Raw genomic sequence first — 24,107 nt, forward strand, 5'->3', positions numbered from 1 at the left:
CACCAGGGATTTACATTTTCTTTCATCCTATTTTTCAATAAACATAAAATCCCATTCTGATGTTTGTTTTGTTTAGATTGGCAGGTCTTGACAAAAAATGAATATTTTGTCCAGGGTTGGTTTTGGGAAGGCTCCAAAGCTTATAGAATACAGTAGTCCTATTCATTCATTACAACTTTTTAAGGTTTAGCCTCTTTACTCTGGGAAACCTGTACACATTAGTCTCCCGGAACCAAGAGGCTTTATAAGGTTGTGCCTCACGGGGGAAGGCAATAACTTTTTGTTTAGGGTGTGTGGATTCACCTTAGCCCTCTTTAGGTGTGTGTGGATTCCAATGATTTATATATACACCACAGGAGGTTGGTGGCACCTTAATTGTAAAGGACGGGCTTGTGGTAATGGCTGGAGCGGTATGGTATCAAACGCATCAAACACATGGTTTCCATGTACTTGATGCCATTCCATTAGCGCCGTTCCAGACATTATTATGAGCCGTCCTCCCCTCAGCAGCCTCCTGTGATATACACATATATTTATATACATCATTGATGAATTCATTCATGCACTCTTTTCCTGGTGCACGAGCGCCTCCCTGTGGACACTCGCGATTCCCATGTGCAGATGCTATAGCATTATACAACCAGCGGGGGGCGGTAGACCTCGATGCCCAACCACATTGCTAACCAGTCGCACTCGTACACATTAAAGGACTAGGAAACTTAGCTAGCCATACAACATTTCAAACAAGGGGAGGCGACAAATAAGGAAAACAAAGGAGTTTCTAATCCAACCGGACATAGCTACAATGCCGTTAGCTGTTCAAACACATCGGTGGAGAGTGAAAAGATCGAGTTTGTAAGGTTTGATATTGTATTTGTGATTTTGATTTGTGACATTTTTCTGGAGGCTCTATAATGGGGACTTATAGAAAGTTCCATCTTGTTATGGGTGGTGGCACAGAACGGCCCAAAAATCAACTAATCCGGCAAAATCGTTAAGGCAGCAAGGGGGAGAAACCATCAGAGAGCCCGAATTAAAAGGCCAACTTGTGAAGAGGCGCTCGCGCCCTTTCACGCCCTTTCGCCCTTACCATCTGGTCACGCGTCCCAGTGATCAGAATTAGCGTGGGAATGACAATGCCACAATAGTTCCCATTCTCAGACGCCCTAAGCGGCGCAGTGGCCCACTCATCTTGGCTGCTTAATTATGAGGAACACAATCATTCCTGTTGGGCCAGTGTGCCTGAGGTCTACATCCGCTTTTTTAGGTGACTTATTCCGGATCTAGAGGCATATACTGTATATGAGGCACTTCACGCTTGCAACATCAAATTTTGTGAAATGCGCATTGGAAATGCATAGAGAGGGACACTGACTGCCACACCAGCGACATTTTGCTTATTTTTTTAAGTATAGTATTAGACTTTAATACTGGCCAAATTGGTCTCCATCCCTCCATCCATCCTTCCAATGAAATTATCTATTTTCCATATTTATTTATATCGCTCTATTTTCTCGAACACCTGCATATCTATTAATTGAACAAAAACAATATATCCTTCTAAAAGTAAATATACCTCTTCATGATGTGAGACATTTTTAAACTTTAGTGGTGTACTATTATGCTGTTATTACACTGTTATTTTTAGGTAATATGGGGTATTATCAACAGTAAAATACTGTGAAACCTTTTACTGCATCATACTTTAAATTATGGTGCAGTGTGTGAAAATGTTGTAGGCTGGGAAATAATTGTTGTATTTCGAAGGCTACTGAAATTCCATCACACAGGATATACAGTATTTTTGGAGTGCCAAAAACCTTCGGCCCTCTAGTGGGTGCATGGTAGGCTGGCTCATTAACATATTTTGAGGCGTGCCTTGTAAGAGGCTATAATTTGTTGCACCGGTTGGCGAGAGTGCTATGTGGTAGTAGTGCCCCATCACTTTAAAATGTATAGGGGACAGATTGGAGTGGCAGCAAGCCTTACACTTTTAATGATTGAGCATTTTGCCATGTTCTTTTGGTCTGTTTTGACCTGTAGTCGCTGCCAGTTTGGAAGCCTTTGTTAAAGCCTCTTAGAAGTGAAACACCAAATATTCATTGATATGCTGTAATGTGTAAACGCATTACCTGGCAGCCGACCTGCATGCACCAATCCCATGTAATTACAGTAAAAAAGTGTGATTTACAAACCCAAAATTCCCTCCATGAATTTCATTCATCCATCCAGCCAGCCATCCATTCATTCATTAAGATTGCGGTAGGATGCACTTTTTTCTATTCTACGGTATTGTACTGTGTGTCATTACACAGTACTTGCTTTTATACTGTATTTGGATTTCAGTAGGTGTACTGGAATATGAAATACAGTAACTTAGGCTACTTGCCACTTTGCTGCATGTAGTTACTGTCAAATTCACGGCAACCTCTTTACAGTGTTGCTGTCTGTAGTTCTTCAACTTTTTAAGATGGCAGGGGTATTGGGATCTTGTTTTCCCCAACATGATCCAGTCACATTTTATTTACCCAATGTGCAACAATTGGCGACTACACTTGTTTTCCATAGGCCTAACAATGAAATATGATGAAATGTCCTTGTGAAAATAACGTTGTGTGGGCAGTATCACATTTGCACTGAAACCTTGCAAGTTTGATCAAGTGAATTAGCCTAATTGTTGCAATATTCCCAGCAAAATCCGAAGATTTGGTGCAGTCGGTGTATAGGCCTAAACCTGCTTCAGTAGCCTAAATTATATGCTGAAACTTTAGACTATTTTGCAAAATATGGTTTTACAGACAGCCCTCGTTTTAACGGAATAATAATGGGCTAAACCAGTTATAATTTAGTCTAATAATTGGTCTTAATTGATAGGCTAGCCTAACCTTGGCATATTTGCCTGAATTTGTAACAAATGTATGCTAGCTACTTTACAGACATTTTCTTGTTGGTCCCATATGTTTTAAGGGACTAGGCATTTTCAATCGGTGCTTGAAATCACTGACCCCTTGGCGCGCAGCCCAAGGCACGGCCTGACTGCATTACCGTCCCAGTTATTCATTGTGCTGTTTTCTGCATTGAACCCCCAAATATATTTATTTCCCGTACCTATTGTATGTGGTATCTTTTTTATTGATTCCATAAATACACATTGCAATTGTAAATAGAATACAAATTAATTTCTGTTGTAATGTATAGGCCAGTCTAGAACAGCCCTGACCCAGTAAACTTGAACTAATTGGTCCATTAGCCTATCAGAGTCAGCTGTCCATTATTTAGAAAATGCACATTGAAATGTGATACATTGTTGCATGTTGCTACAATGTTTTCACTCTGTGTAGAGGGGTCTATATTGGTCAAAACTCAACCATGTGATGACACTGCACCTGTGCATAATAAAAACATTATTTAAGAGCGTCATAATAACAAGTAGAACATTACAAGAGTTCCAGAACACTACATTCTAGGTTACTTTCTTGATTTGTGATTGCAGGAGAGAGGGTACATTTTAAAGCAAGGCATGTGAATGTATTATTTGTTGCCAAATTTGAGTTTAATAGCTCACAATATTTAAGTAGGTTGTTTATTTTTTTCATGACCAAATGTCTTCTGTCTGTTGTGAATGTAATTTTGGGCCTAATGAAATTGAATAGGCCTTCTTCTTCCCTCCAGTGATGCAGACAGACGCTAGTGAGGAAGGGCACCACCGTAAGCCAGTGCGCAGGCCCCGTCTTTCCTATATGGTAATTAAGAGCAATATGTCGTCCCATATAGGCCTAAAACTACAGGTTAACTACAGGATCGACTTCAAAATCCTCATGCTTGCATTTAAAAACATGAATGGATTAAGCCGCACATACATCAGTGACCTCATCTCAATCAGCGAGCCACCATGCACTCTCCGCTCTAGGCACTCCCTACTGCTTCAAGTCCGTAAGACACGTCTCCGAACTAAGCGGGACCGAGCCTTCTGCTTGCTCCCTTGCCCCTCGCCTATGGAATGCTCTCCCTGACCATCTGAGAGCCGCTACATCACTCGGAACTTTTAAAACTGGCTGCAAAACCCACTTCTACAGACTGTATTTTTCATAGTCCTAGTCCCATTCTAAAATGTATTTAGCACCTAGCCCATTATTGGTATTTTACCTGCCTTGATTCGAAATGTACTGTATGTTTTTTTTTAATTGTATATATATATATATATATATATATATATATATATATATTAAATGTTTTCCTCAGTAGAGCTTTGAGATAGCTCTGTAATGAAAAGCCCTATAGAAATTAAATGTAGCCTTTTATTATTATTATTGATCTACACATGGATTCCCTTATTGCTCTATCAGGTAAGTGGACCTATGCTATGGCTTAAAAACAAAAAAAATAGCATACAACTGCTAGATAAATGGATTTGAGTGTAATGTGCTCCTGTCATTGTGCTCCCAGTTAGGTCGTGTGGTCAGGAACCCAAACTTTGAACCCAGACAGAGTGTGTCCAGAAACAGGAACATGAATAGGAGACCTCAGGTGAGTATGACATCAACAGGTGTTCTGCAGCCCATCCCTGAGAACCGAGACCCAGTGGAACAGAGCCCGAGACCACCATCACCTGAGAGGGCCTTCATCAACCTGCAGCCACACACACAGGTAGGACTCTAGTCCTGCAGCATGACATACTAGTTTGTGTGTGTGTGTGTTTCACTGTGTTCGTCAACTATATTGTGGCTATAACTATTTGCATAATACCATAGGAATGTGTATGATTGAGTCTTTTTTTATTCTTATGTTATATCTGAAAAATCTCAAATGCTCTCTCTCGATTAGCTTGACCAACAAGGAGCGTTATCCCACTCTGAAGAGATGAGAGAGAAAACCAACCCACTCTCTGGGATCCATGACCTGGTAAGTGACCTGTGTTTTCACTGTAACTTTTTGTCTTAGAAGTGACGTAGAACAGGGGTAGACAACCAAATTAAGCCGCAGGCTGATTTTGGTCGGAGAAGATGGTCGGGGGTCCTCAACATAATTATAATATAATTTGTACACTGCAAACTGACCACAACTAAACCCAACAAGCGATTGTATTTGAAATTAACAGTAATTTCATACTTTGATTACATTGAGACACGATCAAGTCTCTTATTTTATTCGTGGGAATACTTGGGAACAAATTCCCTGAATTAAACTCATTTTTAGCTGAATTCCTGATGATTTTACAGTATTTTTTGAGCAAAAACTAAACTACCTGTTGCCGACCCCTGTCGTAGAAGGAGTCAAAGATGAACACAGGTTGTGTGTGTGAATGTGTGTGTGTGTGTGTGTGTGTGTGTGAATGATGCAGACAGTCCTCCTGTGTGAGGAGAAGGAGAAAGAGAAGGCCCTGTTTGTTAAAGCCAGAGAGAGGACCATGAGATACTTGAAAGAGGATCTGGCTTACTACCATGAGAAGGTCACCAAAGACCTGGGATCCCTAGGCCAGACCCTGGACAGAGCTCTGGGGCTGAATCAGAGCGAAGAGGAAGCTAAGCTGGAGGAAAGGATGGTTAGGAAGTTTGGGAAGGGTGAGAGATTGATGAGGCCAGTGCTAGAGGTTGCAGGAAGAAGAGACAGACAAATATCAAGACACCCGAATGTAAAGATGGTAATGAATGGGAGAAGAGCCGGCCAACTAGTGAAGGTGGCAGAAGAGGAAGAGAGTATAAGAGGTCAAAGAGCGAAGCCAGTGAACATTTTCAAGGAAATCGTTGCAGAGTTCATGGACAAGGTCCAAAATGAGTTTGAGGATTTTAATAAACTCCAAGACATCGACATGTGTCACATGGTCAGAAAGCAGATCAAGCAAGACCAGATGATGTTGGATGCTTGGAAGCTCCAGCAGGAGTTAGTCGTGGGCTCTTTCAGAAACTACTGGAGAGAACTGGAGGAGGGCATTGGACCCATGCTAGACAGAGTGCAGAAAATAGCCGCTGTGGAAGTTGAGGTAAGAACACCACACACCACAGCATGCTGTAAGTCAGCTGGTATAATGGTGGAAACAGGGAGGGAAGAATAGCATTCAGGTTTCTTTACAACTCACATTGTGCACTATAATAGCCTTCAGTATTGCGTCATTATTTTGGATTGGGTTAACTCACGTTTGAGGCCTGTTAGTTTTTTATATAAATGCATTGTGCAGGTTATGTTTAGCCCAGCCAGGTCACCCATTATACAAGTCAGTATTCAACGTCCATCCATGTCTGAGGACATCAGGAGATAACGTTGAAACCGGCCACTAGTGGCAACAGTGAGCACTGTTCCCTTCAAGTAGGTTTCGATTTTGCTACAGCATTGTGGACAGGGATGGTGGATAGGCGTAAGCATCTGATTCCAAAGGTTGCAGGTTCAAATACAGTGGTAGAAAGTTGTTTTTGATATTTTTGTTTTAAGCCTATCCCAAACCATACCCTTACCTTAACCATTCGGAGTTAATATCTAACTTTAAGAATTTGGAGTTAATGCCTGAACTTAACCCTAACTTAAAAATTCTGAGTTAATGCCTAAACTTAACCAAAACACTTAGAAATGTGACATTTGGAACAACTTTGAAATTTGACGTTTGAGAAACATGGATGAACGTCTAATTCTGACATGAGTGTGAGAGCTCGTAGGTTTAGCCACACGATCTAACCCTGCACCTCTGTCTCTCATGCAGAATGACTTCGCTACTCTTGAGTCAGTGGTAGGTTGTTTACTGGATTAATTCAGTATTTCTACAGACATATATTCATTACTGATTAATTACTGCAGCTACAATATTCTCCCAGTATGTAAGACTTGTTCGGTTTTGATACACGTATTCCCACTGGGCACACACTGGTTGAATCAACGTTGTTTCCATGTCATTTCAATGAAATGACGTTGAACCAACGTTGAATAGTTGTTGAATTGACGTCTGTGCCCAGTGGGCTGTATCTTTTCACTGTGATCTTGTGATTAATCATGTTAACTAATCTTGTACCGCTAATCTTCCCATCAAGAGTCAGAACTACAGGTCATCTACTCCAGTGACTATGACCTCCTTGACCTCTGTCTCTTTGACCACTGCTCCACTGACCGCTTCTCCACTGACCGCTACCCTCCAGACCACTGCCACTCCCCCCCTCTTCCTCCCTGTTCGCATCCCTCCCTCTAACCTCCAGACCACCGCCGCTCCACCCCTCCCTCGCCCCCACCGCCTGCCCCCACTGAAGGTTCCACCGCCGACCCTGGCATGGCCACAGACCACCCATCTACCACCCATCTCCACCCAGACTGAGGGAGGACAGACAGGCAACACTGACAGGACTGGAACACCTGTACTGGTAAGAAGACTGATAAGAACCAGGCTCCCTCTCTCTCTTTCAGTCAGATCCACACACATGGTGCCACATAGAGGAAAGCTAGTGTAGATCTGTAAGATTATAGCTGTGCTGGAAAGATGTTTAAATGTTGTATTATGTTTCTCAGACTCTGGACACTAATGGAGATCAGACAGGAGAAACCAATGAGATTGATTATGATGAGGTAGAGGAGATTAGCATCCTGCCTGATGAGGAAATGTTCCAAGTAAAGCAAGTGGAGAAGGAAGAAGTGAAGGAGAAGAAGGAACAGGAGAATGAGACAGGGGGGGGCGAAGAAATGTCGCAAGACCATCAAGAAGAGGTGAGTTTTAAGTAGACAGAAGATAATTAAATAGTGGAGAGAGGGAAAAGCTAGCAGACAGATGGACACATAAAAGGAGATAGTAAAGGACCATGAGTCACAATTTTGAAGTGTTGCAGTAGTGTCCATATTGTTCCATTCTTGTCATTGGTTACTACCTCCCTCGCAGGTTTATCAGATGGCTGAGGAAGATGTGCTGCTGTGGAGGCTGCTTTCAGAAATGCTGAACTGAAATCTTCATCACACCACAGCCAGAGATCCCTTAAACACACACACAGATGTGCGCCCACAAACATACACACACACCAGGGATTTACATTTTCTTTCATCCTATTTTTCAATAAACATAAAATCCCATTCTGATGTTTGTTTTGTTTAGATTGGCAGGTCTTGACAAAAAATGAATATTTTGTCCAGGGTTGGTTTTGGGAAGGCTCCAAAGCTAATAGAATACAGTAGTCCTATTCATTCATTACAACTTTTTAAGGTTTAGCCTCTTTACTCTGGGAAACCTGTACACATTAGTCTCCCGGAACCAAGAGGCTTTATAAGGTTGTGCCTCACGGGGGAAGGCAATAACTTTTTGTTTAGGGTGTGTGGATTCACCTTAGCCCTCTTTAGGTGTGTGTGGATTCCAATGATTTATATATACACCACAGGAGGTTGGTGGCACCTTAATTGTAAAGGACGGGCTTGTGGTAATGGCTGGAGCGGTATGGTATCAAACGCATCAAACACATGGTTTCCATGTACTTGATGCCATTCCATTAGCGCCGTTCCAGACATTATTATGAGCCGTCCTCCCCTCAGCAGCCTCCTGTGATATACACATATATTTATATACATCATTGATGAATTCATTCATGCACTCTTTTCCTGGTGCACGAGCGCCTCCCTGTGGACACTCGCGAGCCCCATGTGCAGATGCTATAGCGTTATACGACCAGTGGGGGGCGGTAGACCTCGATGCCCAACCACATTGCTAACCAGTCGCACTCGTACACATTAAAGGACTAGGAAATTTAGCTAGCCATACAACATTTCAAACAAGGGGAGGCGACAAATAAGGAAAACAAAGGAGTTTCTAATCCAACCGGACATAGCTACATTGCCGTTAGCTGTTCAAACACATCGGTGGAGAGTGAAAAGATCGAGTTTGTAAGGTTTGATATTGTATTTGTCATTTTGATGACAATTAGCTGGCCTGCCTACATTGGCCAATGGTAGCTAACGCCAGGCAGTTAAGTTAGCTGACTAGAGTAGCTAACGACGTTAGCCAGCTAGCGGAGGCCTGTCAAAGCGTTCGCGTATAACGTTATTTGTTAGCTAGCGTTAGCCTGGCTGGTAACTACTCAGTAGGAAGTTAGCTAGCTAGATATTATCTAGCTAGCTGCTACACACGAGAAGTTAGCAAGATCTTGAACGCAAAAAACTAGCAGAATCGCAAACTTATCTTGAACTAGAGTAGTTAGCACGGTAGGTAGCTGGCACTGTTGTTAGTTGGCTAGTTAGGTCAATAGTTGGCTAACTAGGGTTCTAGCTATTTAGCATAGCCAGACAGCGTTGCCGTTGTGATAGCTAAATTAGCAAGCGAGCTAAATAGCTAGTCAAATTTAAAAGCTTGGTGTGTATTTAGGCCATCCGTATGGACCACAATATGAGCTAACGTTAGTTAGCAGGCTGGAGGGGTTGCACGACTATTGATGGACACGGATTGAAATAGTCTGATAATGAAACTAAACTAATTTACTGGCTAACAAGGTAACTACCGAGTTATCAAAATGTTAGAACTAGTGGTTTCTTAGCTAACCAACACGAAATGATATTGTGCGCAGTATTGTGGGGCTCCATAGCATGGATGACGAGGGCGGTTCACTGCGCTTGCTTATGCTAGCTAAACTAAATTAGTAATGAGGGGTTGATGCAAGAATGGTTTATTGTGGTAGTACATAGCAAGTTACCTAACTACCTATGCATTTGTGAACTGTCTTCTAACTAGTTAGCTGCACTACGTCATTTTCCAATTTAGCTCTCCAATGCTAGCCCGTGCTCGTTATGAGGGACCAGTCTAGCAGGCTACCAGAGTCGCTCGAGTTGCATGTACTATTACCAAAATCATCATGGAAAAGTACCATGCAATCTGCAGAGCTACAATTGTGAATTAGTTATTCCCTATCTAGTTAATACTTAATAAACAGCCGTATACATTTTAAATCTGTTTTGTCTGCTGATCCACGTCATTCTAATAGCTAAAGGGGGTCACATTGGAGTAGAGCAGAGTTGGCCAAACTCTGCCTTGTTGTGGTCTCCCCTGGGTGCACGTTTAGTTTTTTGCCCTAACACTACACAGCTCATCAATCGTTGATTATTTGAATCAGCTGTGTAGTGGCCCCAAGACCGAGTTTGGGAGCCCCTCGAGTAGAGAAGTGCTGCCTACATGAACGAATATTAGCCTGCGAGTGAAACGCGGATTGACCACCTGGTTAAATTGAAAGGTGCGCTGAGATTAATAATATCGAATTAGCCAGGGAAACTCAGCGTTCAAACCGGGGGCAGGTAGATGTCAGCCTTCAGTGCTAGTTGGTTATATTCTTGGCTCCAGTGTGGGGTTCTAATTCTAAATGTAGATGCCAAGACATAGGTCAGAGTCTGTGCCAGAGTTTGGGTTCACAGGTCAGGGGAAGATCCCATTTGGAAACAGGTTGCCAAAGCTGACTGTCTGACAGACATACAGACCGGGCTGGTACATCACCTTCTGTCTCACACATTATCCACTACATTCTGGCAGTGGTGTAAAGTATTTGTGTAAAAATACTAGTATTACTTAAGTAGTTTTTTGGGGTATCTGTACTTAACTTTGCTATTTATATTTTTGACAACTTTTACTTCACTACATTTCTAAATAAAATATGTACTTTTTACTCCATTTCCCTGACACCCAAAAGTACTTGTTACATTTTGAATGCTTAGCAGGACATGAAAATTGTCAAATTCACACACTTATTAAGAGAACATCCCTGATCATCCCTACTGCCTCTGATCTGGCGGACTCACTAAACACACATGCATCGTTTGTAAATGATGTCTGAGCCCCTGGCTATCCGTAAATAAAAATTAAAACAAAAAACAAGAAAATTGTGCCATCTGGTTTGCTTAATATAAGGAATTTGAAATGATTTTTACTTTTGATACTGAATTATTATATTTTAGCAATTACATTTACTTTTCATACTTAAGTGTATTTAAAACCAAATACTTTTTGACTTTTACTGGGTGACTTTCACTTTTACTTGAGTCATTTTCCATTAAGGTATCTTTACTTTTACTCAAGTATGACAATTGGGTACTTTTTCCACTACTGCATTCTGGGAGTAACTTCACTGGTCTTGACTGTACACATAACATTGCTATTGGAATCCACGCTGTCTTTCGATAGCTAAGGAACGCTCAACTCCTTTCTCATATATCAAGGCAGAGTTGAGTATTGATAACAGGTCGCGTGATTTGCTAGCAACAACATTGAGTCCCCATCAATCGATACTTTTATCGAATACAACCACCTACGTTCCTAATTTGTGTTGCTCGGCGCAAATGCGTTTGTGCCAATTGGATCTCAGTTTATGTAGTATTTAAAGGGCGCTACATCTCCAGTTAAGTAAAACAAATGAGGAAAAGGTTGGTGGTTGTATTCAAAAGTTTTTATTAAAAGTATGAATTTCAGTACCCAGCGGAAGGACTGCAGTTAGGTACAAACTTAAGTAGAGGTAGGTGTTTTAAGAATTACAATTTTTACTAGTATCAACTGGTGGTGACTCAATGTTGTTGCTAGCAAATCACACAACCAGTTATCAATACTCAACTCCGCCTCGATATGAGAACAGAGTTGAGCGTTCCTCAGCTATCTTTGGACAACCTGCATTGTCATGGCTGTTTGAAAATGGGGGACATTTTAAGTTGGTCACCTTTCTGCACCGCCCTGTGCAATTCTACACATTTTGCCATGGGTGGAGAGAAGATTTAGCGATTTTTATAACTAATTTAATGCAATTCTACTCATTTTGCCATGGGGCAGAGAGGAAAATGGGCTGTTTTACAGCTAATTCCCTGTAATTCTAAACATTGTGACATAGGGTGGATAGAAATGTTTGCAGTTAATGATATGATTGAGACTAACTAACTAAATGAAAGGGGGCCCCCGAGCCGGTAATTCCACCACGATAACAAGTTTACATAGTTGGCCACTAAACTAACTTGCCAATCTAAAAATGTTTAGCTGACATGGACTAATTGACTGACACAGCAAGAGAAACTGCTGATGCACAACCACATTTAGAAATTGCACCCTCTGTCGTAGCAGGCCGCGACCAGGAGACCCATGGGGCGGCGCACAATTGGCCCAGCGTCGTCCAGGGTAGGGGAGGGAATGGCCAGCAGGGATGTAGCTCAGTTGATAGAGCATGGTGTTTGCAACGCCAGGGTTGTGGGTTCGATTCCCATGGGGGGCCAGTATGAAAAAAAATAAAAATGTATGCACTCACTAACTGTAAGTCGCTCTGGATAAGAGCGTCTGCTAAATGACTAAAATGTAAATGTGTATTGTACTATTCTAACTCGTAACAGTAAGTTGAGACCCTGACTGAGTTCCCAATTATTATATTTATTTGGAAATTCATCCGAGGGCTGCCAGTTGGCCATCCCCTCCCTAGATAAAAGCTCAGCGAGAGAAGGTCTGACACGTCCCACTGAGGGGCTCATGCATTCCCCAGGCTCTCACTGCTCTATGCCACCACTAGATAAGGTTATAAGCACCTTACCGTTTGTCTGGGGAGGGTTGTGTGTGTGTGAGTTCATTGACAGAAAGAAGGATATGTGGCTGAACAGTGGTGTGTTTGTGTGTTGTTTACACTAGTGGGGAGAGGCTGGAGAAGGGGATAAGTACTGGTAAGTGGTATTTTCTGTGACCTGAACAACATGTAGAGGCCCCTTTGGAGTAGGGTAGGGCAGAGGACATTCTACCTCTGTAATCATTGACTAACACTGACCGATCAGTCATGTCTCAACATCACCTCCCCTTATGATGCAACTGGTCAGTAAACCAATCAATCAATAAGATCCATAGTTACAAAGTAAACAACTCCTGAAGTTAGCTTGCCCTTTCAACAACCTCATGCACAATTAGAATAATGATTCTAATGCTTGATATCAAATCTCAGTATGAGGGTGAGAATCATTTTGCTTCCACCTCATTCAGCTGTTTCCGTCTTCAGATCAATCTGTTTAGCCTGCCCCTCTACAACCTGTTGTTTCTTAGCAATATGAATCTTAGTTTCAGTATGACTTATGAATTGTGAGTCAGTAGGCTATGTTGTATCTTGGTATCGGTATGATTTATGATGAATAGTGAGTCACATTGTAATAAGTGCTGCCTTCCTTGTGTGTTGTACTCTGGCCGGTATGATAGTCCCCAGGTAAACTCCTGGCCCTGGGTTGGTTCATGGGAGAGGTCTGATTAGTGCCTTAGTACTGATTGGCTCCTTCTCACTGAGCTCTCTGAGTCAGTGCCAATGCAGTTTGAACAACTCTTCTGTCACACAGTTTGGTTTAGTCTTTCTCTGCGATCCCTTTCTTTCTCTCTTTCATTCTTCATCCCCTTCAGTTGTTTATCTTTCCTCTCTTCCCTGTGGATAGGTAGGACTGTGCACTCGCTGCTTGGTCGACCACGGTAACTCGCCACCATGCCGTTCCCCTTTGGCAAGTCCCACAAGTCGCCGGCGGACATCGTCAAGAACCTGAAGGACAGCATGACGGTGTTGGAGAAACACGACATCTCTGACAAGAAGGCTGAGAAGGTAAACAACCAACACACACACACACACACACACAGACAGGTACAGACGAGTATCTCCTAGGTACACCTCTCTCCCACTATGCTAACATGACTAGTGACCTCAGAGATTCTATGGAAGCTATGGAGTGGGGAATTTCAAACCCCTCCCTCTAAGAGTTTAAATTGACTACAGTGTAAGGCAGGGTACTCCAACCCTGTTCCTGGAGAGCTACCCTTCTGTAGGTTTTCGCGCCAACCCCAGCTGTAACTAACCTGATTCAGTTTATCAACCAGCTAGTTATTAGAATCAGGTGCGCTAGATTAGGGTTGGAGTGAAAACCTACAGGATGGTAGCTCTCCAGGAACAGGGTTGGAGAGCCCTGGTGGAAGGGGGGGGGTACTTGTGTTTCGAGATTTACATGATGAAAAAATTGTGCCTTTCATGTTTGATAACTAGAGACATCAGTGTCAAAAACCTGTTGAGGGTTTAGTTTCCTTTCATATCAAGCCATTTCTAGACTGAAAATAGTGTATGATAGGATCATTTCAGGACGACATGGGATGGTGGGTGTGTGGGGGTTAGCTAGGTCATAGGAAACAGTATGGTGACTGATGGAGAGCTAGCTAATATTTATGTAAAGAGCTAATTTCATCTGTGTCTGTCTTTGCGCGTGTGTGTGTCCAGGCCACAGAAGAGGTGTCTAAGAGCCTGGTGGCGATGAAGGAGATTCTCTATGGGACCAATGAGAAGGAGCCCCAGACTGAGGCGGTGGCCCAGCTGGCTCAGGAGCTCTACAACAGCGGCCTGCTCAGCACCCTCGTAGCTGACCTGCAGCTCATCGACTTTGAGGTGAGACACTTTACACTGTGCATGTTTGTTTGTCTGTCTTTGAGACAGATGCAGAGATATGAGAGATTTATTTTGAGATGCTGACTAGAAAGGAGGGTATCTTTGGGACGGAGTGAGAGAGACAGATTTATGTGCATGTACAGAAAGAGACAAAAGACTGACTGTGTTCTGTCTCTTACTGGCACATGGACATGCTTTCACATGCTTTTTTGCTAACTGCAATACTTGCCCATTTTGTGTGTGTGTGGTGGTAGTAGGTGTGTGTAGGCTTCACTGAGTCACCTTATCAGCCTGAGTCAGTGTGATTCTCCTCTTTGACACGCTCAACCTCCACATCCTTCAGTGGGTCTGTGTCATTCTCACCCATCAGAAGAGACATATGTCTTGGCTATTCCTGCTATGGGAAGGCTGAATTTGATAATAGGTTCAAAACAACTCAATGATACTAATTTGAAACGTGACGATTCACCAATGGTGTTAATAGGTGAATCTGTTTTATCACCATAACATGTATAAGAACATTGGATTCAGAAAAACTTCAGTATTAGAAGTTCAAAATAAGAGAACATTGTTTAGAAACTGCCGGAAACCATGTCTGTTTGAAATCTGACCCCTTGTGATTTCCACACCTTTCTAACATTATGATTTCTGTTCACCATCAGGGTAAGAAGGATGTGGCTCAGATTTTCAACAACATCCTGCGGCGTCAGATCGGGACGCGGACGCCCACGGTGGAGTACCTCTGCACTCAGCAGAACATCCTCTTCATGCTGCTCAAAGGGTGAGGCCTGGGGCGCCCAAACCTACACTACACCCTGTCATTTACAATGTTGGGGTGTAATGTTTTTGTGTTGGGTAATAAGTGGATACCTTTTTTTGTCAGTCAAGTTAAGCTTTATTTGAAGTAAATTACCACATTGTGTGAATACACTTTACAGAATGATTAAATAAATGGAAATAGAAAGATAAATACTGCAGAATTTGACAAACAGCAGATATCGTATTAATTAGAGACATTGACAATGCCCTATATCAGGGATCATCGACTAGATTCAGCCGCGGGATGATTTTTTTTCTTGAGGGGATGGTCCGGGGCCGGAACATAATTACAAATAATTTGTAGACTTCAAACTTTGCTTATATTTGTATACGATCACGTGTTTCTCTATTATGCGTGGGAATACATGGGAACAGATTTGTTAAATTAAAATCACTTGGAGCTGATTTCCTGCCGTTTTACAGTGTTTTATGTCCCCCCCAAAATAAAATCACCTGTGGGCCAAATTTCTGCCTGCGGGCTTCCAGTTGGGGAACCCTGCCCTATATCCTATTTAAATATCCTGTCATTTACAATGTCGGGGGTTGTAGTGCGTGGTCTTTTGTCTAGGGTTGGGCGATATTACGATAGCATCGTGATGTGACAGACGATGGTTTAGCCTATTTGAACTTGACTGGTACCCCGCAGTAAAGAACAGAGTCTCGCAGGGCAGCACACAAGTGACATTCCGAGTAATTTTCCTATTCCTATTTGCTATAACCTACACTGCTCAAAAAAATAAAGGGAACACTTAAACAACACATCCTAGATCTGAATGAATGAAATAATCTTATTAAATACTTTTTTCTTTACATAGTTGAATGTGCTGACAACAAATCACACAAAAATTATCAATGGAAATCAAATTTATCAACCCATGGAGGTCTGGATTTGGAGTCACCCTCAAAATTAAAGTGGAAAACCACACTACAGGCTGATCCAACGTTGATGTAATGTCCTTAAAACAAGTCAAAATGAGGCTCAGTAGTGTGTGTGTGGCCTCCACGTGCCTGTATGACCTCCCTACAACGCCCGGGCATGCTCCTGATGAGGTGGCGGATGGTCTCCTGAGGGATCTCCTCCCAGACCTGGACTAAAGCATCCGCCAACTCCTGGACAGTCTGTGGTGCAACGTGGCGTTGGTGGATGGAGTGAGACATGATGTCCCAGATGTGCTCAATTGGATTCAGGTCTGGGGAACGGGCGGGCCAGTCCATAGCATCAATGCCTTCCTCTTGCAGGAACTGCTGACACACTCCAGCCACATGAGGTCTAGCATTGTCTTGCATTAGGAGGAACCCAGGGCCAACCGCACCAGTATATGGTCTCACAAGGGGTCTGAGGATCTCATCTCGGTACCTAATGGCAGTCAGGCTACCTCTGGCGAGCACATGGAGGGCTGTGCGGCCCCCCATAGAAATGCCACCCCACACCATGACTGACCCACCGCCAAACCGGTCATGCTGGAGGATGTTGCAGGCAGCAGAACGTTCTCCACGGCGTCTCCAGACTCTGTCACGTCTGTCACGTGCTCAGTGTGAACCTGCTTTCATCTGTGAAGAGCACAGGGCGCCAGTGGCGAATTTGCCGATCTTGGTGTTCTCTGGCAAATGCCAAACGTCCTGCACGGTGTTGGGCTGTAAGCACAACCCCCACCTGTGGACGTCGGGCCCTCATACCACCCTCATGGAGTCTGTTTCTGACCGTTTGAGCAGACACATGCACATTTGTGGCCTGCTGGAGGTCATTTTGCAGGGCTCTGGCAGTGCTCCTCCTGCTCCTCCTTGCACAAAGGTGGAGGTAGCAGTCCTGCTGCTGGGTTGTTGCCCTCCTACGGCCTCCTCCAAGTCTCCTGATGTACTGGCCTGTCTCCTGGTAGCGCCTCCATGCTCTGGACACTACGCTGACAGACACAGCAAACCTTCTTGCCACAGCTCGCATTGATGTGCCATCCTGGATGAGCTGCACTACCTGAGCCACTTGTGTGGGTTGTAGACTCCGTCTCATGCTACCACTAGAGTGAAAGCACCGCCAGCATTCAAAAGTGACCAAAACATCAGCAAGGAAGCATAGGAACTGAGAAGTGGTCTGTGGTCACCACCTGCAAAACCAGTCCTTTATTGGGGGTGTCTTGCTAATTGCCTATAATTTCCACCTGTTGTCTATTCCATTTGCACAACAGCATGTGAAATGTATTGTCAATCAGTGTTGCTTCCTAAGTGGACAGTTTGATTTCACAGAAGTGTGATTGACTTGGAGTTACATTGTGTTGTTTAAGTGTTCCCTTTATTTTTTTGAGCAGTGTATTTCAATAAATATGTGATACAGAACGCAGGAGGGGAATGTAGGCCAGACAGGATAATAGTTTTTAAAATACTGGACACTCCTTAACCATCTTGTGTTTAGTTGTTTAAAAAAAAACGTAGCTTGTTTTCCCTTCTCTCTCCATTCGATAGGCTATATGAATATGACAATGTTTTATGCATGGCTTTCTCCTGATCAAACAATGAATGAAAAGGAGTTCCATCTCAAAAAGTAATTTTAATAGCCTAAAAACATAAGTTAGCCAGCAGACTAATAATGAGGGAGAACAAACCATATCAATAGCCTATAGAAAATCGAATGACCAGTTTAATCAAGTTTAAGCTTATTAAGAAAGAAATGATCAATGCGGACCGTGAAAATCCCTCCAAGCGATGTTGAAAACCAAATGGCCAATAACCTATCCTTATTCCTCCTACTGGCCTTTCATAAAAGCTTTACGACAAGTTAAAGTTATGAACATTCACTTATTTCCCCAATATTCTAGCCTAATGAAGGTGTTGTCCTAAAGTTTTGGCTTTCAAAAATAACAATTGTCAATCACAGCTTTATGATAGAACAAACAGTATGAGAACAAATAATGCAACAAATATTGTGGTTAAACTCAAATATACTAATTGATAAAAAAAACAGTTATTTTTTTGACTTATTTTTTTTTTTTTTAAAGGTATAATCTTTGTAAAATATATCATAGGTAGGACTGGTGGAGTTATGTCGCACATGCAGCTAACAAAAACATATGAAAATGTCTGCTCTACCCAAAATTACAACCAAATAATTGCAGCATTACCACAAAAGTGGAAGGGGGGAAAAAGTAAGGAACTTGTCTGTCGGCCCTGCATTAAAGAACATAATTGGTTAAAGAAAATTGTGATAAATAAAAAAGTATACCAGTTTCATTTAAGGACCAAAGGATTGATAGCTGTCCCATATAGATTGCAAAATAGTTGGGAAGAGATTTTTGACGTTCCGATTCCATGGCATAGTGTTTATGAACTGATACGCAAAACGACGCCGGATTCAAAACTTATAATTGTTCTATTTAAATTATTATACAAAATTCTTGCTACCAATAGAATGTTATTTATATGGGGGATACAATCTTCCAAGCTCTGCAGATTTTGCTGCGAAGAGACAGAATCATTAGATCATTTGTTTTGGTACTGTCCATTTGTAGCTTGTTTTTGGACACAGGTTCAGGAATGGCTAAAGGATTGCAATATTTACCTGGAGCTGACACTGCAGATAGCACTACTGGGTGATCTGAAAAGTCATAGTCAATCGATCAATAATATAATAATACTTTTAGCAAAAAAAAATATTTTTACAATCTGTAGAAACAATGAGAATAGAAGGGTTCAGAACTTTTGTAAAACATCATGAAAATTATCAGAGAGGTTGAGGAAGTCCAGGAGTAAAAACAAACAAAATATAATTATTGTAAAATTGACTGTGTCCATCAAATGTATATAGTATGTATAAGCTGGAAGTAGAGGCCAAAGCATTGTTGTTCACTAGTTTACTCCAATTAGGGAAGGGGTGGTGGGGTTGGAAAGTAATAAAGGGAAATATATTTTTTTAAAGGATATGTGTGTATATATATATATATGTATATATATATATATGTATATGTGTATATATATATATGTATATGTATTTATATGTATGTGTTTGTATGTATATGATAGGACAAAGGTGGACGTCACCCAACCCTATTTGCGTCGTAATAACTGGATACCTCCTTCCTATTCCAATGTCCTCCTGGCAGGTACGAGTCTCCAGAGATCGCTCTGAACTGTGGCATCATGCTGAGGGAGTGTATCAGGCACGAGCCACTGGCCAAGATCACCCTGGGGGCCGAGCAGTTCTACGACTTCTTCAGATACGTGGAGATGTCCACGTTCGACATCGCCTCAGACGCATTCGCAACTTTTAAAGTGAGTTTTTGAAAAGAAGTGTGTTTTTTCTCAGACCTGTATCTCTAGGACCATGGGTTTCTTGGGGCCTAGATAGAGGGCCTGTACTTTTCAGCTCATTGGTTAAAATACCTGTGTGTTCTTCTTCCAGGACTTGCTAACGAGACACAAGATTCTGAGTGCGGAGTTCCTTGAGCAGCATTACGACAGGGTAAGTCCTCCACATTGTTGAAATATAACCCGGCGAGAACACATCTCCATGATGCGTTTCTTCCAATGTTCCTTTCTCTGAATAGCAACCTGTCACTGTTAATGGAGCTTTTTAAGACGGTCTGAAGTCACTCCAGGACAAGCTGAGTTTATTTGTGCTAAACCCCCGCCTGACTGACTAGTTTAGAGACATCTCTGAGAACCATGAAAAGTATACCAGGGAATATGGAAATTAACTTGAGAAGTGGGAGCTCAGTACTCAGCAACTGTTTTTCTCCTAACATAAAAGCCAGGCATTTGACATGATGTGACTGTTCTGAATACAAGGCAGCTGCCTGTCTGTCAGTGTGGGAAAATCACTAGTTGGCTTGTCACCGAGTTTGCAAACAAGCAGATGCACTCTGAAATAGTGGCTTGACATTCACTCAGATGGTTATCTTTCTCCTCCCCTCCCTCCAGTTCTTCAGTGAATATGAGAAGTTACTCCACTCAGAGAACTACGTGACTAAAAGGCAATCCCTCAAGGTAAGAATGTGGGTCCTGTTCCTGTTGTAGTAAACAGCTCTCATGTAGTATTTGTATGTATGTGTTTTTAATGGCTAAATATAGATGAGGTGGTCTCTTACATGGTGTTTGGTTACTGAAAATATAACCAAGCAGCAAGCTGACTGATGTAGCGCCAACCTGTGCCTGGAGTAGGTTTTAGATACGTTTCATCTGCCTGGTAACGTCCTCCCCTATTTTTGCCAATGCGTAGCAGTATGTTCACTTTGCCTTGTATAAACCCAACTATAATGATTTATATCTATTTACATCGTTTTAGTGGAATCTTATGGTTCAAACATGGCATTAAATAAATGATTACTTTTTCACCTACCCCAGACTGTAATTGCAATTAATACTTTGTTTTTTGTCACTCTGAAACAATCTAGTTGCTGGGAGAGCTTCTTCTCGATCGACACAATTTCACCATCATGACGAAATACATCAGCAAGCCAGAGAACCTCAAGCTAATGATGAACCTTCTTCGAGACAAAAGCCGCAACATCCAGTTTGAGGCCTTCCATGTCTTCAAGGTAAAAGGAAAAACGAGAGACTAGCACAAGGCTATAGCAGGCGGTGCAATTTGTCTTTGAGTTTAGTTGGATTGTAAAAATAATTTATCCTATTCCTTCCCATGTAGGTGTTTGTGGCCAACCCCAACAAGACACAGCCCATCTTGGACATTCTTCTGAAGAACCAGACCAAACTCATTGAGTTCCTCTCCAAGTTCCAGAACGACAGGACGGAGGACGAACAGTTCAACGATGAAAAGACGTACCTGGTCAAACAGATCAGAGATCTGAAGAGGCCGGCCCCCCAGGAGGCCTGAGGGAGGGGCTTAAGGGGTCCAGACAACATTTGGATAACAGACTCATCAGTAGCTGCTGCTGTTCTGGTTTTTCAACCATTTGAAAAAAAATAACGCGCCCACATCAAGTCATCAGGAACTCTCCAGTTCATTCTGCTGTTTTTTTTTTCTCCAGTTTCTCCTTTAAAAAGATAAGAGATTAACATAAAATATGCTGCTGCTTTCTTGCACATTAAGACATGTGGAAGGGTAACATCAACAACACAACAAAGGTCATTCAAACAAATAGTAACAACGAAATCTACTACATTTGAGCGCTATGCAGACTTCTGACACACGCGCACACACACACATATAATGATATAATATCAGCATAAACCTTGAGATGAAAGGTACTGGCAAAGTGAACATTGGAGTGTTGGTTGCATGCCTTGTTCAAATGTGACATCCATGGCTATACTTGAGGCTAAACGCTGGCTGAGAGATGACATGTCCAGTCTACTTACAGTGCCACAGACGGCAAAAAGCACATGCATCGCAGTACCAGCTCCAACTCTTACCTATGCCTTCATCGTGTACAGCAGCAACAGTGATGCATTTTTAAAATGGGCTCTCCGATGGCCTCACGCCGACCCATGCAGCTATTGGTGTGTTGTGAAACAGCACAGAGCGGATGGTATGGATAAAATGCTAGATATTATTTAGGTACAAGCCTGAATTGGGTTTGTTTTTTGTTTTGGGACAGGGTGAACGTGTACATATGCCTTTTTGTTTTTTTTGCTTTGTAGATTTTGTTGAAACATTGACACATGGATATATATTATATATATTTGACCTTAAACATCAAGTTTTTCGTTAATGCTAATCAAAATAATTTTTAAAACAGTGGAAGAGGAAAAATATCAGACATTTTGCGTTTCATTTTACTGCTGAATTGAAATGGTGTCTGGTTTTTCTTTGTACATAACTTCCAGCCAGGGCCAGCTCTTACGTTGTTAACCTAGAGGACATTAATAATAATTAGTACAGCTGAGGAATGTCATGGTATTAGCCCGGATCTCTTCTTAATCCTCTGTTTTTTCGTCTGTATTTAAGTAACTCAGACAACTAAAATATGCTGGGGTGCCAGGACAGTGGGGTGGAGGGGAGGCCGGGATGGGATGTGGCAGAGTGCTAATGGAAACATTAAGTTTGTGATGAGCAGCCAGCCAGTGGTCGCGTTCCCCTGCTCAGACGTTGCATGCATCAACCAATGGTTGCGTGCCACGTCATCGACTGTCATTGACTGACAGATTGCTATAACATATGATGTGTTTAGCTGATATGTAAAATATAAATCCAGGCGTTTGTAAGATCTGGCAGGCTTCAGCAAAGCCTGGGCAGAGGAACACGCCCTTCATCTCCCAACTGGAATCTGATCCGGGGGTTGGTGGGGATTTCAGGGAATCGCAACATTCTCCCCCCCACTCATCCACTCTGGTTTATTATTATATTCTAATTTCACCGCTTTCTGGTGGTGTAGGGGTGTTTCAACATATCTAGTGCGCTTCAGGAGTTGACAGTTACTTGGCACATTGTCATTTTTCCCCCATTTACCCCCCCCATGTTTGAGCCTTTTTCATTGTGGTTAAAATTCCAGTACAATTCCAGAGCATTATGTATGTTCTTTGGAGATTGTTTACTTTACACTGACTGAGCAAATCTGCCATTTGAAACGCAGTATTTATTTGAGGGATGGAGTTGATTGGATGATATGAATATCTTGCATATATACCACTCAACTGACATGTTTACTTGCAGTGAAGGATATGGTCAGAGAGTGATGTTGAGCCAAGTGCTTTTGACTGAAAGCTCATCCATTTATCCCAATAGACGACTGATCAGCCATTTCATTGTGCAAACCAACAGAGAACAGTACGCTAAAGACCAGTATTCCTCAATGCATATTTAAATCGCATGTTCCTCTACTGCCTGCATGGTACTCTCTACAAACAATGTTGTACTGGAATTTTCTTCCCAAAAAATAATTAATGAACATTTGAGATAGCCAAATCTCATGCTATGTCTAACCTTTGACTCCAGTCCCAGCACATTGTGTGTGTGGGTGCTTTCAGAAGTGTCAAAAAGGCTTTGCCCCTATGATCTAAACAACAGAAATAAAAGAAAAACATTTGGAATAAACTGAACCTGTGATCAAAATGTTATTTGTCTCCGATTGTCCTTTCCTGTATCTGTCTCTGCTGAATGTCTGGAAGAGTAAAATAAATAAAACATCTAGGATTCAAGCACACTCCTTTTATGGCATATATCCTGGAGGTTGGAGATGTGGGTATTATTTGGCTATGGATAATTGACTATTGTAGCCTTTCCCTTTTATAAACACAATGTGCTAATCAGTCCCTCCTTCCTCTCCTCTCTTTTGAGAACGGTACTCTTCACACACTACTCATCATGATGTAGGTGTAGACGTACCTCTTTAAGTGCCTGTGCCTTTAAGTGGGCTTTTTAAACAATTACATCAAACTTCCGGTAGATTGAGACAAAGGTGCTTGTGGGGAAGAAAATCACAAGTCATGTCCCTGGAGGGGAACATGATTATGGTGAATGTGGGAACAATGTCAAGGTTAAATGTTGTAATTGTGTGTTGGGGGAGACACAGTGCAGCATTTGGTGGATACTATGTGCAGATAGAGGCTAGAGAGGCACAAAGATATAAAATCACTCATAATGTCTCTTATGCAGATTGGTGGAACTATTAGGCAGAAAGATGGAGCTAATAGGGTTACTCCTGGAATAAGTGGACCTGCTGTAGGAAATGTTGCTTATGTTGGTCCAGACACTGATACGAGACCTGTTCAGAAATCTTGCTCTCACAAATGTGTCATTTGGACACCTTAATAGTTAATCAGACTGATTTTATAGCATTCATGGGAAAGGTTATCAACCTGACTGCATTTGTGGAAAGAAGAACTGCCAAATTGAAGATCATTGTGGAAGCAGCAACTGAGTTTATAGGAGTAACAGATGTTACTGTCGCCATGATTGTTGATATGTTGACTCCTAATAATACTAATGATGGAATGTCTCAGTATGATGATAATTAGAGTTATGGTTTTTGTTATAATAATATAATA

General features: G+C 42.0%; 2 protein-coding genes across 4 annotated transcripts; both read left to right on the top strand.

Moving 5' to 3' along the window:
• Window positions 1-3,685: 3,685 nt before the first annotated feature.
• LOC121567196 lies at window positions 3,686-7,982 on the top strand. Its single transcript, XM_041877127.2, has 8 exons — window positions 3,686-3,743; window positions 4,447-4,647; window positions 4,825-4,902; window positions 5,342-5,980; window positions 6,692-6,718; window positions 7,017-7,340; window positions 7,486-7,680; window positions 7,850-7,982. Exons 1-8 carry the CDS (start codon window positions 3,741-3,743, stop codon window positions 7,910-7,912), a joined length of 1,530 nt encoding a protein of 509 aa, XP_041733061.2. The 5' UTR covers window positions 3,686-3,740; the 3' UTR covers window positions 7,913-7,982.
• A 675-nt stretch (window positions 7,983-8,657) lies between these two features.
• LOC121566903 (calcium-binding protein 39) lies at window positions 8,658-23,177 on the top strand. Of its 3 annotated transcripts, XM_041876816.2 has the most exons (10): window positions 8,658-8,838; window positions 12,590-12,621; window positions 13,369-13,529; window positions 14,193-14,357; window positions 15,020-15,138; window positions 19,265-19,433; window positions 19,564-19,623; window positions 20,082-20,147; window positions 20,555-20,698; window positions 20,806-23,177. In XM_041876816.2, the coding sequence occupies exons 3-10, from the start codon at window positions 13,416-13,418 to the stop codon at window positions 20,992-20,994; spliced, it is 1,026 nt and encodes a 341-aa protein (XP_041732750.1). In that variant the 5' UTR covers window positions 8,658-8,838; window positions 12,590-12,621; window positions 13,369-13,415; the 3' UTR covers window positions 20,995-23,177. The 3 variants fall into 3 exon arrangements, with proteins under 3 accessions (XP_041732750.1, XP_041732748.1, XP_041732749.1); XM_041876814.2 differs by lacking the exon at window positions 12,590-12,621 and having other exon boundaries at window positions 8,658-8,843; XM_041876815.2 differs by lacking the exon at window positions 12,590-12,621.
• The last annotated feature ends 930 nt before the right edge of the window (window positions 23,178-24,107 follow it).

Source organism: Coregonus clupeaformis, chromosome 5 (assembly GCF_020615455.1).
Source record: "Coregonus clupeaformis isolate EN_2021a chromosome 5, ASM2061545v1, whole genome shotgun sequence".
Classification (NCBI taxonomy): domain Eukaryota; kingdom Metazoa; phylum Chordata; class Actinopteri; order Salmoniformes; family Salmonidae; genus Coregonus; species Coregonus clupeaformis.

Excerpts from the sequence above, each read along its gene's own strand:
- LOC121566903 (XM_041876814.2), top strand. The coding sequence starts at position 13,416 with ATGCCGTTCCCCTTTGGCAAGTCCCACAAGTCGCCGGCGGACATCGTC. Across the intron at positions 14,358-15,019 it reads TGCAGCTCATCGACTTTGAG|GGTAAGAAGGATGTGGCTCA; the intron begins GTGAGACACTTT and ends GTTCACCATCAG. Across the intron at positions 20,699-20,805 it reads AGGCCTTCCATGTCTTCAAG|GTGTTTGTGGCCAACCCCAA; the intron begins GTAAAAGGAAAA and ends CTTCCCATGTAG.
- LOC121567196 (XM_041877127.2), top strand. Across the intron at positions 6,719-7,016 it reads TCGCTACTCTTGAGTCAGTG|AGTCAGAACTACAGGTCATC; the intron begins GTAGGTTGTTTA and ends CTTCCCATCAAG. Across the intron at positions 7,341-7,485 it reads GGACTGGAACACCTGTACTG|ACTCTGGACACTAATGGAGA; the intron begins GTAAGAAGACTG and ends TATGTTTCTCAG.